Genomic DNA, 15,545 nt, shown 5'->3' with positions numbered 1-15,545 from the left:
GGCCAGTTACTAATGAAGTTATGGTTTTGTTTCTGGGCTGGGCATTGCAAAAGTTGTGGATCAGAATTTTAGTGTCATATGTGGTCTGGCCATTGTTCATTTGTATATTCAGTCTCTCAGATCCTATTATCCCCATGGCTACCAAGGAGTCCAGCTCTTTAATGGCATTTGCCATCACTGGCCAACCTTGGCTTATTGAGCTTCTCAATGATACTGGTGGCTCTCCTGTGCATTTCTTACTGCTTTGTTGCACAATGGTCCCTCTAGTCCCTCCCACACTCCCTAGTAGCTGATATATTATTCAGCCGTAGCTAGTATATCCACTGCTTGAATCTTTTGATCCATTATTCTACTGTCTGCCTCAGCATTTATGGTATTTTCACTTAACTTTGTATGGGACATCCTTTTCTCCAAGCTTCCAAGAACCACCTGTCCAAATGTGAGCACTACCTTACAGGGTCCTTGCCAGGATTGTTCAATCATATATCATGAGACAGTGCTTCTAAATTGATAGACTCTCCTTTCTCCAGGCTGACATCTAGCACCCTCAGTTCTATACTTGGCTCCTGCTGGTATATGTTGAGTGAGTTCTCTAGCTCTTCCAGGGTATAGGCAGTCCACTTCCTTGTGTATAGGCCTAACACTTCCCTGACTGGATTATATTGTGTATAACTTTAGTTACTGGCCTGGTGGCAAAGAGAGGAGATGAAGGCAGATCTTGAGGTTGGTGCATGTTATCTTGCCAGGCAGAGGCTTCTGTATCATCTTAAAGCAAGGGAGCAGTGTCAACTTTTTACAGAGAGGAGTGGGCCACTTCTGAGGTTCAAGAGGATTGAGAGGGATCTAGGGATTCAAAATATTCATGTATATATATCTGGTTGTCTCCATTCAATGTCTCAGTGCTCAATTAAGCTGTGATCTCACCATTACAGACTTGCTTAGTTTGAGAATTCAATCTTTTACTCTACAGTGAATCCTGGGTTGGATCTTTGGGGTCTCCCATTGACCCCTTTAGCTCCAGGAGGCTATTTGTATGCTGTCAAGGAAACGGTCTGAATCTGTTTTATTGGTAATTAATCACCCTCAGCCTTTCATTCTTTATCTTGAATGTATTGATCATCCCAGCAACAGCCATTCAATTCCATACTGCTTATAAATGTTACTTCTTATAATTACTCTGTCCCCCAAATTTCTCAGATGCCTGGGATATTGCCAATGCCAGTGTATTCCCTTCTACCAGTATGTCAATAAGTTCACCATTGGTTAAGATCTTATCTACTTTGCTGTAGCATGCCATGGACTACTCATGCTCCATGATTCAGCTCTGAAATCCATTTTAGTGGCTCCTTCCTATGATAACTCCTGGTACTAGCTATATTAAATTGGTTTGGGAACACTACAATGGAGATTTGCATGCAGGAATTTGGAGGACCAAAGAAAATATGACTGGGCAGATGGAGAACTTGAACTGGGATACAATTGCAACAAAAGCCTCGGCCAACCCATGGAGAGCTCTAGAATTGGGATAGACCTTCAGAGTTGTCTAGAACCAAGGGAACTGAGCCTGTGCATCCCCTAATTGAACAATCATTGGAGTGGACTTTCCATGGAGGATGAAGGTAATTCCTGGAGAGCAACTCAGCTGAGTTAGCTGCCAATACTCCCAGCAGCAGTCCTGCTGGAGTGGGGATAGGTACAGTCTGCTCCAGCATCACTACAGCATTGAAATTGGAAATTGGGCCATGTGTTATTGCTTGAGGATGAGAAATATGATTTTTGAGTGGCAAATTATCTGAGCTCCATATGCTTGGCTCTGACTTCTGGATCTTAGGGAGCCATTATGATGCACATACAAAATTCCGATATGGGGCAGAAAATGAATTACCATTCAAAATGTGCCCCATGAAAAACTGAGAGCTTTTCCTCTATGGTCAGGAACAAGACAGGGATGTACACTCTTACCATTGTTATTTAACAGAGTACTGGAAGTCCTAGCCTCAGCAACCAGACAACAAAAAGAAATAGAAGGCATCCATACCAGCAAGGAAGAAGTTAAAATTTTACTATTCGCAGATGACATTATACTCTATGTAGAAAGCCTAAAGGACTCCACCAAAAAATTGCTAGAACTGATACACAAATTCAGCGAAGTCTCAGGCTACAAAATTAACATGCAGAAATCTGTTGCATTTCTATACACTGACAATGAAGATGCAGAAAGAGACATCAAGGACTTGATCCCATTTACAATTGCACCAAAACCCATAAGACACCTGGGAATAAACCTAACCAAAGAGGTAAAAGATCCGTATGCTGAAAACGATAGAAAACTTATGAAAGAAATTGAAGAGGACATAAAGAAATGGAAAAACGTTCCATGCTCATGGATTGGAAGAGCAAAAATTGTTAAAATGCCTGTACTACCCAAAGCAATCTACACATTTAAAGCAATCCTTATCAAAATGCCACCAGCATTTTTTACAGAGCTAGAATGAAGAACTCTAAAATTTGTATGGAACTACAAAAGACCTCGAATAGCCAAAGCAATCTTGAAAAATAAAAACAAAGCTGGAGGCATCGCAATTCTGAACTTCAAGCTATATTATAAAGCTGTAGTCATCAAGACAGTATGGTACTGGCACAAAAACAGACACATAGATCAATGGAACAAAATAGAAAACCCAGAAATGGATCCACAACTATATGGTAAACTAATCTTTAACAAAGCAGGAAAGAATATCCAATGGAAAAAAGACCGTCTCTTCAACAAATGGTGTTGGGAAAATTGGAAAACCCCATATGCAGAAGAATGAAACTGGGCCACTTTCTTACACCATACACAAAAATAAAGTCAAAATGGACGAAAGACCTAAATGTGAGACAGGAATCCATCAAAATCCTAGAGGAGGGGTGCCTGGGTGGCTTAGTCATTAAGTGTCTGCCTTCAGCTCAGGTCATGATCCCAGGGTCCTGGGATCGAGCCCCGCATCGGGCTCCTTGCTCAGCAGAGCCTGCTTCTCCCTCTCCCACTCCCCCTGCTTGTGTTCCCTCTCTTGCTGTGTCTCTCTCTGTCAAATAAATAAATAAAATCTTTGGAAAAAAAAATCCTAGAGGAGAACACAGGCAGAACCTCTTTGACCTCGGCCATAGCAACTTCTTACTAGACACATCTCTGGAAGTAAGGGAAACAAAAGCAAAAAATGAACTACCGGGACTTCAAGGTAATAAACTTCTGCACAGTGAAGGAAACAATCAACAAAACTACAAGGCAGCCTACAGAATGGAAGAAGATATTTGCAAATGACATATCTGATAAAGGGTTAGTATCCAAAAATCTTTAAAGACCTTATCAAACTCAACATCCAAAAAACAAATAATCCAGTTAAGAAATAGGCAGAAGACACGAATAGACATTTTTCCAAAGAAGACATCCAGATGGCTAATAGACACATGAAACAATGCTCCACATCACTCATCATCAGGGAAATACAAATCAAAACCACAATGGGCTACCACCTCACACCTGTCAGAATGGCTAAAATAAACAACACAGAAAACAACAGATGTTGGTTAGGATGCAGAGAAAGGGGAACCCTCTTACACTGTTGGTGGGAATGCAAACTGGTGCAGCCACTCCAGAAAACAGTGTGGAGGTTCCTCAAAAAGTTAAAAATAGAACTACCCTATGATCCAGCAATTGCACTACAAGGTATTTATCCAAAGGATACAAAAATACAGATTTGAAGGGATACATGCACCCCAATGTTTATAGAAGCATTATCAACAATAGCCAAATTATGGAAAGAGCCCAGATGTCCATTGACTGATGAATGGATAAAGATGTGAGGAATATATATATATATAAAGGAATATTACCCAGCCATCAAGAAGAATGAAATCCTGCCATCTGCAACGATGTGGATAGAGCTAGAGTGTATTATGCTAAGTGAAACAAGTCAGTCAGAGAAAGATAAATACCGTATGATTTCATTCATATGTAGAATTTAAGAGGCAAAACTGATGAACATAGGGGAAAGGAAAAAAAAGAGAGAGGGAGGCAAACCATAGAGACTCCTAACTATGGGGAACAAACAGGGTTGCTGGAGGGGAGGTGGGTAGGGGATGGGCTGATGGGTATAAAAGAGGGTGAGTGTTGTGATGAGCCCTGGGTGTTGTACGTAAGTGATGATTCACTAAATTCTACTCCTGAAACCAATATTACACTATACGTTAACTAACTAGAATTTATTTATTATTTTTAAAAAATTTTATTATATTATGTTAGCCACCATACAATACATGATTAGTTTTTGATGTGGTGATCCACTATCCATTGTTTTTGTATAACACCCAGTGCTCCATGCAGTATGTGCAATCCTTAATACCCATCACTGGGCTAACCAATCCCCCCCTCCCCTCCTCCCCTCTAAAACCCTGTTTGTTTCTCAGAGTCCATAGTCTCTCATGGTTCATCTCTCCCTCCAATTCCCCCCACTTCATTTTTCCCTTCCTTCTCCTAATGTCCTCCATGCTATTCCTTATGTTCCACAAATAAGTGAAACCGTATGATAATTGACTTTCTCTGCTTGACCTCTTTCACTTAGCATAATCTCCTCCAGTCCCATCCATGTTGACGTAAAAGTTGGGTATTCATCCTTTCTGATGGCTGAGTAATATTCCATTGTATATATGGACCACATCTTCTTTATCCATTCATCTGTTGAAGGGCATCTTGGCTCTTTCCACAGTTTGGCTATTGCGGACACTACTGCTATGAACATTGGGGTGCATGTGGCCCTTCTTTTCACTACATCTGTGTCTTTGGGGTAAATACCCAGTGGTGCAATTGCTGGGTCATAGGGTGCTCTATTTTTAATTTTTTGAGGAACCTCCACACTGTTTTCCAAAGTGGCTGTACCAACTTGCATTCCCACCAACAGTGTAAGAGGGTTCCCCTTTCTCCACAACCTCTCCCAACATTTGTTGTTTCTTTCCCTGTCCATTTTTGCCATAGAATTTATTTTTATTTATTTATTTTTAAAAAAGATTTTATTTATTTGACAGAGAGAGACACAGTGAGAGGTGGAACACAAGCAGGGGGAGTGGGAGAGGGAGAAGCAGGCTTCCCGCAGAGCAGGGAGCCCAATGTGGGGCTCGATCCCAGGACCCTGGGATCATGACCTGAGCTGAAGGCAGATGCTTAACAACTGAGCCACCCAGGCACCCCAACTAACTAGAATTTGAATAAAAATTTGAAAAAGCAAATCAAATCAAAACAAAACAGAAAAACCCGAAATGTGTCCTCAAAACAAGACTTCTTTACTCAGAAGGAAATCAATCTCAATAGCTGCCAAATAATTGGAGATTTTATGCCTGAGGAAATGGAATTATTGGGCTAATTGATACATAATTTAAAACAAGAATGCTTAATTCTTCTAGAGATAAAGGAGGAGATTTCCATTAAATAAGAAAAGTTTATATGACATGGATTAAAAGTTGTGAAAGAAGGGCAGGTAGATATATTAAAATATAAGCAATTGGAAGTCTTGAAAAGGAAAAATGCAGTATTTGAAATGTACACTGTCTTATAAAGAATATAAACAGAATTTTGAAAAAAGAAAAGGACAGAATCAGTGAATTGTAAGACAGAAAGTGGGTTATCATAAAGGCCACAAAAACAGAATATAGATACTAAGAGATGCAAGGTTAAGAGTATTGATTAAGCAGCATCACCCTTTATCTATTGGAAGTTACAGATATTGGAGAGGGATTCAGTGGTCCAAGAGATACTCATTCTGAGATTTTTTTTTTTAAAGTTAATTCTTCAGATTTAAAAAGCTCATTGAGTTGCAGCAAGCAAAATTTCTCCCCCTAAACACATCACGTTGACACTGTAGAATATCAAGGTCAAGAAAAATAGTAAATTGTAAACAGAACCCCTGCAAAGGAATGGCAATACAAATGACAGAAGGCTTCTCAACTGTGACAGTAATGGCAAGGCAAATGATAGAGTAATATCTCTTTTTCTTTTAAGATTTTATTTATTTGACACAGACAGTGAGCACAGCAGGGGGGGCGGCAGGCAGAGGGAGAAGCAGGCTCCCCGCCGAGCAGGGAGCCCAATGTGGGGCTCGGTCCCCAGGACCCTGGGATCATGACCTGAGCTGAAGGCAGACGCTTAACCGACTGAGCCACCCAGGCGGCCCTAGAGCAATATCTTTAAAGTAGTGAGAAAGTAAAGGCATTTTTATTTTATTTATTTTATATTTTATTTTATTTTGTAGGCTTCATTCCCAGTGTGGAACCCATCAGGGCATGGAGCTAAACATGGGACTTAAACTCACAACCCTGAGATCAAGACCCAAGATGAGATCAAGAGTTGGTCGCCCAACTGACTAAGTCACCCAGGTGCCCCTAATTATTTTAGAATTCCATCTCTCACTAGAATATTACACAGGTTTGAGAGTGTAACTGAAATATTTGCAGACATGCAAAACTAAGATTTACACACAGGCCACAGCTGAAAGAATTTTAAAGAGCATACCTTGGTAAGAAGAAAAACGAGGATGGAATGAAGGAGTGGAATGCAAGAACGGAAGGTGAGCAAAGACACTGGCAAAGTATGCTGGCAAATCTAAATAATAATAATAATGTTCAACAGAAAAAATGAGTATCTTGTTGACATTAGCTTTATCATGAATAATTTATTTTGTTATAAATATGAGGCAAACCTGGCAAAATATATTTTAAAATTAGAAGTTGTTTATATATGGTTGTTTGTAAAAACAAAACAAAACTAAAAACGAGGAAAAGGAACCGAAGGTAGAATTAGAATTGTATCAAATAATGTGGAATAGCAGAAAGGCAAAGATATTACCTTTTTAGGAGGTGCACATCACCACATTAATAGATTAAATAAGGAAGTACAAAAGTCATCTATGCATACAGAAAAGTTTGTGTTAAAATTTAACATTAAAAACCCTTAAGGTGACCCAGCAGTTACTGTCTTTCCCTTTCTACTTTCTCTTCTCAAGTCCTCAGGAGGGCATCCAATTTTAAAGATCCCTGAAGCCTCAAGCCTGGTCCCATTTGCTCTGTTGGCAGGTTTCTGTATGTACCCAGTGACCCAAACGTTCCATGCAGCTATTTTATGTAAACACACAATTAACTGCCAACATTTATAATAATTTGAGAAAGTCTTTGTAGTCAGTCAAAATAGACAAAACAGAAGTCCAAGATTTTTTCATGATTAGAAAGACTCAAAGCTAACTTCTTCAACAGGATAAGGCCTATCTACCAACCATGCACATACACACACACACAGAAATCAAGGACACAAACTGAGGGTTACAGAAGGGAGGAGGTTAGGAGGATGGGGTGACCGGGTGATGGGTATTAAGGAGAGCACGTGTTGGGATGAACACTGGGTGTTTTACATAACTAATGAATCATTGACATTACAACAAAAACTTATGATGTACTATATGTTGGCTAACTGAACATAATGAAAAATTAAAAAATGAAAATAAACTTAAATCAAGGAAAAATAAAATGTAAGAGGCTTGTCAAAAAAAGAATATTCCCATTATTTTGGACATATTGCATTTATTAGTTAAGCAAGATAATCTACAGACAAACCATTAAATAAATTAAATAATTTTTCTGGATACCAGAACAACATAACAAATTATTTCTATATGCCAGTTACAATGTACAGAATATATTCAGGATCTTAGAACTATCAAAACACAGAGTCTTTAGAATTATAAACTTTTCCAGCACTGGAGAATTATAGTAAAAATATATTGGAAGAAAATGATGCAAAAGAGTTGGTTCTTTTGGGAAAGATACCCCAACCAAGCAATATAGTTAAAACATTTGATAACTTTCTCATTAAAAAAAGGAGGGCACATGATCATCGCTCCTCATTCTATGTTTGCTTTGTATCCAACAAACATTTGTCCACATACACCTATTTGTTAGATTCCCTAAATGCATCTACAGCCCCCTAAAAGTCAAAATGGCAAGGTTGTCATAAACTAGCACGGACACTGGGGGCAAAACTCATTAAGAAAAATTTTTTTTTAGTAATTACTGTAATTTTGGAGGAAGAGGTGCAGTGGTAGGGTGCTGGGGAAAGGATGGGTTTTTAGAAAAAAGTGCAAAACTAGGGAGAATGGAGCTACTTAAGCATAACCTTATAGAGAAAATAACCTGAGCAGCATCTCGGATTTCTGGAAGTACACTGTATTTCCAGCAGCATTTCGTTGCTGAGGTGATTTCCTTTCAGATGTTTGGGTTCGCCATCGATCCAAAGTTTTGCAATGCAGCTTGCATCAAAGGAGCATCTGTCCGTTATTCGTGCTTGGTGATTCGTGCAGGTCTTGCAATGTACACACAGCGGCTCTTCGAAGACAGTCTTAACGTGCCCACTGGGTGGCAAGGGATTGTGGGAGCAGTTCATTCCTGGAACAGGCGTCTCCGGGCCTTGCGGGAGGCACCCGGGGGGCGCTGGGGGCGCGCGTGGGGACCTGGACTCGGAGAGGGAGGTAGAGGTTGGAGTGGCGAGTTGGGGAAGGGCTCCAGAAGGTGGGCGTCCAGGTTGAAGTAGCGGAGAGGAGAGCGTCTCTTTGGACTGGGGGTGGGGGCCCAAGGCCAGGGATCTGGTACGGGGCCCTGCGGGTGGGGGCTGGCCACCCTTCCGGCGCAGGGGCGGAGCCCAGGGACGGAGCCCGCAGCAGGGTCCACGCGAGGCGGCAGGAACTCGGGGTCCGCGTCTGCCTCGTAGGCCTCTTCTTGGGCGGCCATCTCTGGGACAGGAGCGCAGAAGAATCCCTGCTCGACGGCGACTGTGTGCCCGGGCGCGTTCAGGAAAGTGGCCTGTTGCAGGCCGGCAGGCGAGTGGCCCTGCCCTCCCGAGCGCAGGAGAGCCTCGGGGACCAGCACGAGGGTGAGCTCTCCGAGGGTCACTTGCAGGGCCGACGTTGGCTCGGGCTCGAGCACCAGGTCGACGTCGTCCAGGAGCAGCTGCAGGGCGCAGCCGGAGGCCAGGACCACCACGGAGGTGAGTGCGCCGGCGGCCGGGGGCTCCCCCAGGCCTTCCAGGCCCGCAGGCTCCTCGGTTCGGCGGCGCTTGGCAGGGCGGGATCCTCCGGACGGCGGTCCCCAGCCTGGCTCAGGGTAGGCGCCGGGGTTGCGGGGTCGGCTGCCCATCACCTGGACGGCGCTGCGGGCGGCGCTCCCGGGGCCTGTTGGAGGGTGTGAGGGCCTGGGTCCTGCACGCAGTGACAGCTCTCGACGACGGGTGAGGCGGCCGGGGGCGGCGGAGAGAGTGCCTGGAGTTCTGGGGGCGCCTCCTGGGAGGCCGGCAGTCCTGGGGTTCTGGTGGCGCAGCAAGGGCGCAGCGCTCAGCCTCGGGCGTTCGAATCCCTGGTTTCTCACACTGACCGATCTGCGCGGATCTTTCAAGTGACGCCGGCGGAACCAAAGTCGCAAAATGTCACGCTAGGCTCCGCCCCTTCCGAGGCTCCGCCCCGTAGAGATCGCGGTATCTGTGCAGCCCAATAGCCGAAGCCGTGGTTAAGGAAATACCTTTATGGGCCTCTAGGAGGCAGAGCAGTGGTGCCGCTCTAGGGCTTGGCTTCCAGGGTCAAGATCTCGACGTTCCTTGAGCTGGCCTCAGATGAGGAGGACCTTAATCGGAAAAGTTGATTGTGTTTCAATTCCCGCCAGTGGAAAGCTGCACCAGGACAGGAAGATGTAAGGCCCGCCTCCTCTGAAGCCCCGCCCCGGAAATGACCTATGCTTTTCTTTCAGTTGAATAGTGGGAAGAGTTTTTGGGCCATATCCTTAGGCCTCTTCGGAAGTTGTAAACCACTGTTAGAACATTGCAGAGGTGTTTAGGGGGAAATGAAATTAGGGTTGAGTGCGTTAATAGCTGGCCCTGCAAGATCAATTTATTACCATACTATATACATATCTGTTTCGTACTGTAGTAATTATTATACTACCATCATCAGTAGTAAGAATTTATTTAGTTTGACCTAAAATACAACCACTAAGTATACCTATTTTAGCCCAGTTGACAGATGATGAAAATGTCATGCAGAGGGGGGTTAATCGGTTTGCTCAGAAGCCAGGAACTAGCAGAACTGGGTCTGACACTACAAGAGCCCACTTAAGAAGATGCAGCGTCAGTGCCTTGACCTGAGTGTCAGGTTAAAGGTGCTTTGGCATGGTGTATTGCGGCTGCCAAAGGAAGGTATGGCTCAACTCGTTACCTAGTGTTAATAGGAAGAAACACCCAACACTGATTTTGGAATAAGTAACACTCCTAATATGGTTACAGAGGACAACAAAACATTTCCTTCCACCCCTGTTTCTTAACCACGCGATTGCTCACTTTATACCTTTTTATGAAATAGCATATTTATATTTTCATTTTTAGGGCTGCATAGCTTTCCTTTGTATGGAATTACATTTAAACCAGACCTCTCTTAATAGACATTTAAGCTAGTGGTCTGTGACCTGGCGGCATTGCCATTCCCTGGAAAATTTGTGGAAAATGCAGATGCTTTCCTCCATCCCAGAATCACTGAATCAGAACTCCTGGAGCGTGAGGCCTAGGAATTCTCCGTGAGCACCTCCAAAAAATTTTGTTTTACACTGAAGTTTAAGATCACTGAGTTTGTTTTCATTAGCGGTTGAGAGGTTCCGGTAGCAAGCTGGTTATGCCTGCGATCACGGCCCAGATTGTTGGTGACAAAGTTATGAAGAACAGTCAAACTTCCTGGGCTACATTCAGGGATTTTCCTTGCACAACTGGCCGGCATCCACTCTTATGGCCGGGTTTCTGGTCTTCCTGGCTGTGTGAGAAATTCCGTGAGTTGGTGCGACCTGGGGCAAGGCACAGTCTACAAGGCTCTCTGCGGCCTCGGTGCAGAGAGGGGAGGGGGCGAGGGGGAGTGCGGGCCGCTGGGAAACTGCAGTCGTTTCGGGGTGAATGTGGAAGCCGGAGAGTGGTTGGGAGATAATGTATGTAAAATGTTGTTGGAACATAGTAAGTGCTTAGTAAATAGTAGCTGTTTACTGTTTATTATGTTTATAATCTGTCTTTCACACTTGACAATGTCAGCGCTGTTCCCCAGAGTCTTGAACAGCGCTTGGCATGTAGCAGGCGTTGAATGAATGGTAAAAAATATCGTCATCGTTATCATCATGATCATCATCCTAAAAGGGAGTCTGATCTGTTAGAAAGTACTCTTCCAGGTATTTTTATGACATAATATCCAAACGGTTCAGGAATGGCTTGCTGGGCACCGGAGCAGGTATCTTTCATGTTGCCTGACTTGACTTTGCTGCAAGAGTCCCAGGGACTGTCAGGGCCACTCATTGGGTTTCCTTGGCGTCAGTCAATACTGCCTGACCAATCAGCACAAAATGCTTGAACCACCGTCGGGGCGGAATTAGCAACTATTGCTTCAGGCTCTGGGCAGGGTACAGGTTAGGCACAGAGACATTGTATTGGAAGAAAAAAGTGGAGGTAACCTGGGTACTGGAAATTAGGTACAAGATGGACATCAGTGAGTGGGACTCAAGAATTTCCTTAGCATTGGGCATCAGAGCACTCTGACCCCTTCATTGCTTGATTGGAGACTCTTGAGTTCCAGGCCCTGAGCTCTGAGCCCTGACCCTGGTCTTGGCATCGGCTGTTACGTTATCTCCTAGAGTGCATAACTGGCTTTAAGAAAATTTTATTTACATAAGTAATAATACCTGAACACATTTTCAAAAAAATGTAAACAGTGTAGCTGTCCCTTCCACTCCCCACCAACCCCCAATCCAGGACTGATGTAGTAAGATACTTTTCTTTGTGTTTACAAAGGTTAACATAGGGGATTTGTTTCCTTCCTGGAATGGCAAACTATTATGGATATTTTTCTGTAATATGTTAGAGCTTACTGCTGCTTGGTATTGTTATCTGCAAAGTACATGATCTCTTCTGTCTTTTATGAAGAGATCTTTTTCAACATGCAGTACTGGTGTCTGTATCTTGTTTGGAAATTTTGTGTACGTACAAGAAAAGGTGACTTCAGATATCTTTTGTACAGCAACTCCTTTGTCTTTGCCTGAAGAAGAATGATTATAGTGGCTCATTCACTTTCTGCTTATCTCAGGGTAATTCTGGTGATTCTGGTATATCTTTATTTCCTGAACACATCACTGAGGGGTGAATGGCATTATACAATGACTGATGCTATTACAATGATTAGATATGATCATGGCCTATGTTATCATAAAATCATTAATACCTTAATATTCTAAGAATGCCCAAATTGACAGTTGGGTATTTGGTCTTTTAAAGGCTGAAGCTAAATTGCAGTTGTTTGTTTTTTTTTAACCAAATGCTTAGGTTTCTCTGTTGTAAGTGAATGCCAATGATTTCTCTCTGTGTGTGTGTATAATTTTAAGATTTTATTTATTTATTTATTTTAAGATTTATTTATTTATTTGAGAGAGAGAGGGGGAGAGAGAGAGTGAGCATGTCTGCTCCCAAGTAAGGGGAGTGATGGAGGGAATCTCCAGCAGACTCCCCTGTTGAACCTGGAGGGAAGGGGGGGGTTCCATCTCAAGACCCACGAGATCATGACCTGAGCCGAAGTTATCAGTCCCCTGCTCAACTGACCGATGCCCAGGTGCCCCTTATTTATTTTATTTTTTTAAATTTTAAGGTACAAATGGCCTTTATTGTTTGCAACAGGTAGTGAAAGAGGAGGGGACATGGCAGCTCTGGCTTCAGGGACTGCTCCAAAGACTGAGTCCATTGCCACCCTCCCCGTGGTTTCTTTTTTTTTTTTCTTTTTTTAAAGATTTTATTTATTTATTTGAGAGAGAGAATGAGATAGAGAGAGAGAGCATGAGAGGGGGGAGGGTCAGAGAGAGAAGCAGACTCCCTGCTGAGCAGGGAGCCCGATGCGGGACTCGATCCCGGGACTCCAGGATCATGACCTGAGCCGAAGGCAGTCCCTTAACCAACTGAGCCACCCAGGCGCCCCTCCCCGTGCTTTCTGTATATTAATTTTGCATTCAGATTTCTTATGAAATTGTCCTATTTTTTTTCAGTTACTTTCTAGGTTTACGATCATATGGTCAGCAAATGTTCTTCTTTTCTTTTCTTTTGAAGTTTTATACATCTGATTTCTTTCTCTTTTCTAATTTTGTTGGCTAGATAAATACTAGTGGGAAAGTGGTATCTTTTTCTTCTTCTAGACTTGGGTGGGAATGCTGCTGGTGTTTGCCTGTTAAGCATAATACTGGCCGTGGCTCAGAAATTAATGTCCATGTCAAAGAAGTATCAATCTCTTTCTGTTTTGTTAATTTTTTAATGCTTTGTTTTGAAATATTTTCAAATTTACAGAAGCATTGCAAAAATAATATAAAAAACTACCATTTATCCTTCATCAACTTTTTACATTTTGCCACATTTGCTCTATATTCTCTGTCTCTCAGAAAGACAACAGGAGATACAAATGTATATATTCCTTGAATCATTTGAGAGTATGTTGTACATATTAGGCCTCTTTACCCCATAATATTTCAGTGTATATTTCCTAACAAGAATATTCTTATATATCTTTAGTACACTTACCAAATTAAGAAAAATTTAGCATTGATGCCACACTTTAACAGTCCATTTTCCAGTTTTGTCCATTGTACCAATACTGTTTTTTTTTTTTAAAAGATTTTATTTATCTATCTGAGAGAGAGCGCATGAGAGAGAGAGAGAGCACATGAGGGGGGGAGGGTCAGAGGAAGAAGCAGACTCCCTGCTGAGCAGGGAGCCCGACGCGGGACTTGATCCAGGGACTCCAGGATCATGACCTGAGCTGAAGGCAGTCGCCCAACCAACTGAGCCACCCAGGTGCCCCTCAATAATGTTTTTTATAATATACTTCTATTTATCTATCTCTGTATCTACCTTTTAAAAAATTTATTTTATTTATTTATGCATTTATTTCTTTTTTGCCTATAAGATGCAGGTCAGGATCATGTATTGCTTTCAGGTGTCATGTCTCAGGGGGAGAGTTGGGAGGAGAGGCAGAGGGAGAGGGAGAGAGAGAATCTAAACAGGCTCCATGCACAGCATGGAGCCAACCTGGGGCTTCATCCCAGGACCCTGAGGTCATGACCTGAGTAGAAATCAAGAGTCTTAACTGACTGAGCCACCCAGGTCCCCCGCTTTTTATGTTGATGTAGTCCCAGTAGTTGATTTTTGATTTTTGATTTTTGCTTTTGTTTCCCTTGCCTCAGGAGATCTATTTAGAAAAACATTGCTGTAGCTCTTATAATAATAGTTCTTGTCCTAAAGTCTACTTTTCCTCAATGTTAATATAGTTACTCTGGCTCTCTTCTGGTTACTGTTTGCATGATATATCTCCTACCAGTTCAACTCATTTGTTTCTTTAAATCTTTAAATCTTAAGTGTGTTTCTTTTAGACAACACATAGTTGGATCTTGCTATTTTTTTTTTAGGCAGTGGAACAATTTCTGCATTTTGATTGGGATGTTTAGACTATTTGTATTTATGGTAATTATTGATATGGTTGAATTTACACTTGCCATTTTGATATTTATTATCTGATTGCTACTGTGTTGTTTTGTTCCTCTGTTATTCCTTGACTTCTTTTGCATTAAGTAAATATTTTTGTGTGTGTCTTATTTTAAATTTTTCTGTTGATTTTTTAACCATATTATTTTGAGCTGTTTGGTTGGGATCTAGAGATCACCATATGCATCTTAACTTATTACAGTCTGCTTAAGAGTAATACTAACTTAATTTCAATACTATATAAAAATGTTGCGGAGAGGCGGGAAAGGGTGCAGGGTTTGAAACATGGCGGACGACGTGGATCCGCAACAAACTACCAACACTGTAGACGAGCCCCTGGATCTCATCAGGCTCAGCCTGGATGAGCGAATTTATGTGAAAATGAGAAATGACAGAGAGCTTCGAGGCAGATTACATGCTTACGATCAGCATTTAAATATGATATTGGGAGATGTGGAAGAAACCGTGACTACTATAGAAATTGATGAGGAAACATACGAAGAGATATATAAATCAATAAAACGGAATATTCCAATGCTTTTTGTCCGGGGAGATGGTGTTGTACTAGTTGCCCCTCCATTAAGAGTTGGCTGAAACAAGAATTTATCATGTATGGAATATAGGAGCTTTTGTATGATTGCCTCTTTAAATGTAGAAGACATTCAAAAGAGAAACCTGCGTAAATTTTGATATTAAGAAATGACCAAGGATTCTTCCACTCCTGAAACGAGTTGATTTGCGGATAACTAAAACATTCTTAAGCTAAAGGGCATTTTAATTTTTTTCCAACCCTTTCAATAAATGTCATCACCAAGATGCAGAACTCTTTTTTTCAGGAAACAAAACAAAACAAAACAAAACAAAACAAAAATGTTGCTCTACACTGGGTGTTATACACAAACAATGAATCATGGAACACTACATCAAAAACTAATGA

The 15,545-nt window shown here is 42.0% G+C and overlaps 2 protein-coding genes across 2 annotated transcripts; one reads left to right on the top strand and one right to left on the bottom strand.

Annotated features, from left to right (window-relative positions):
- Positions 1-8,460: 8,460 nt before the first annotated feature.
- On the bottom strand, positions 8,461-9,213 carry LOC123842786 (proline-rich protein 23A-like). The gene has a single exon (XM_045871997.2). It carries the CDS (start codon positions 9,211-9,213, stop codon positions 8,461-8,463), a length of 753 nt encoding a protein of 250 aa, XP_045727953.2.
- Positions 9,214-14,873: 5,660 nt separating this feature from the next.
- Positions 14,874-15,340, top strand: LOC123834662 (U6 snRNA-associated Sm-like protein LSm3). Its single transcript, XM_045863718.3, has one exon. It carries the CDS (start codon positions 14,894-14,896, stop codon positions 15,200-15,202), a length of 309 nt encoding a protein of 102 aa, XP_045719674.1. The 5' UTR covers positions 14,874-14,893; the 3' UTR covers positions 15,203-15,340.
- Positions 15,341-15,545: the final 205 nt, after the last annotated feature.

This window comes from Mirounga angustirostris, unplaced genomic scaffold (assembly GCF_029215605.1).
Source record: "Mirounga angustirostris isolate CCGP_5_RB_7025 unplaced genomic scaffold, mMirAng1.0.hap1 SCAF_1, whole genome shotgun sequence".
Classification (NCBI taxonomy): domain Eukaryota; kingdom Metazoa; phylum Chordata; class Mammalia; order Carnivora; family Phocidae; genus Mirounga; species Mirounga angustirostris.
The sequence above is the reverse complement of the archived record's forward strand: the minus strand, read 5'-3'. Positions and strand labels throughout refer to the sequence as shown.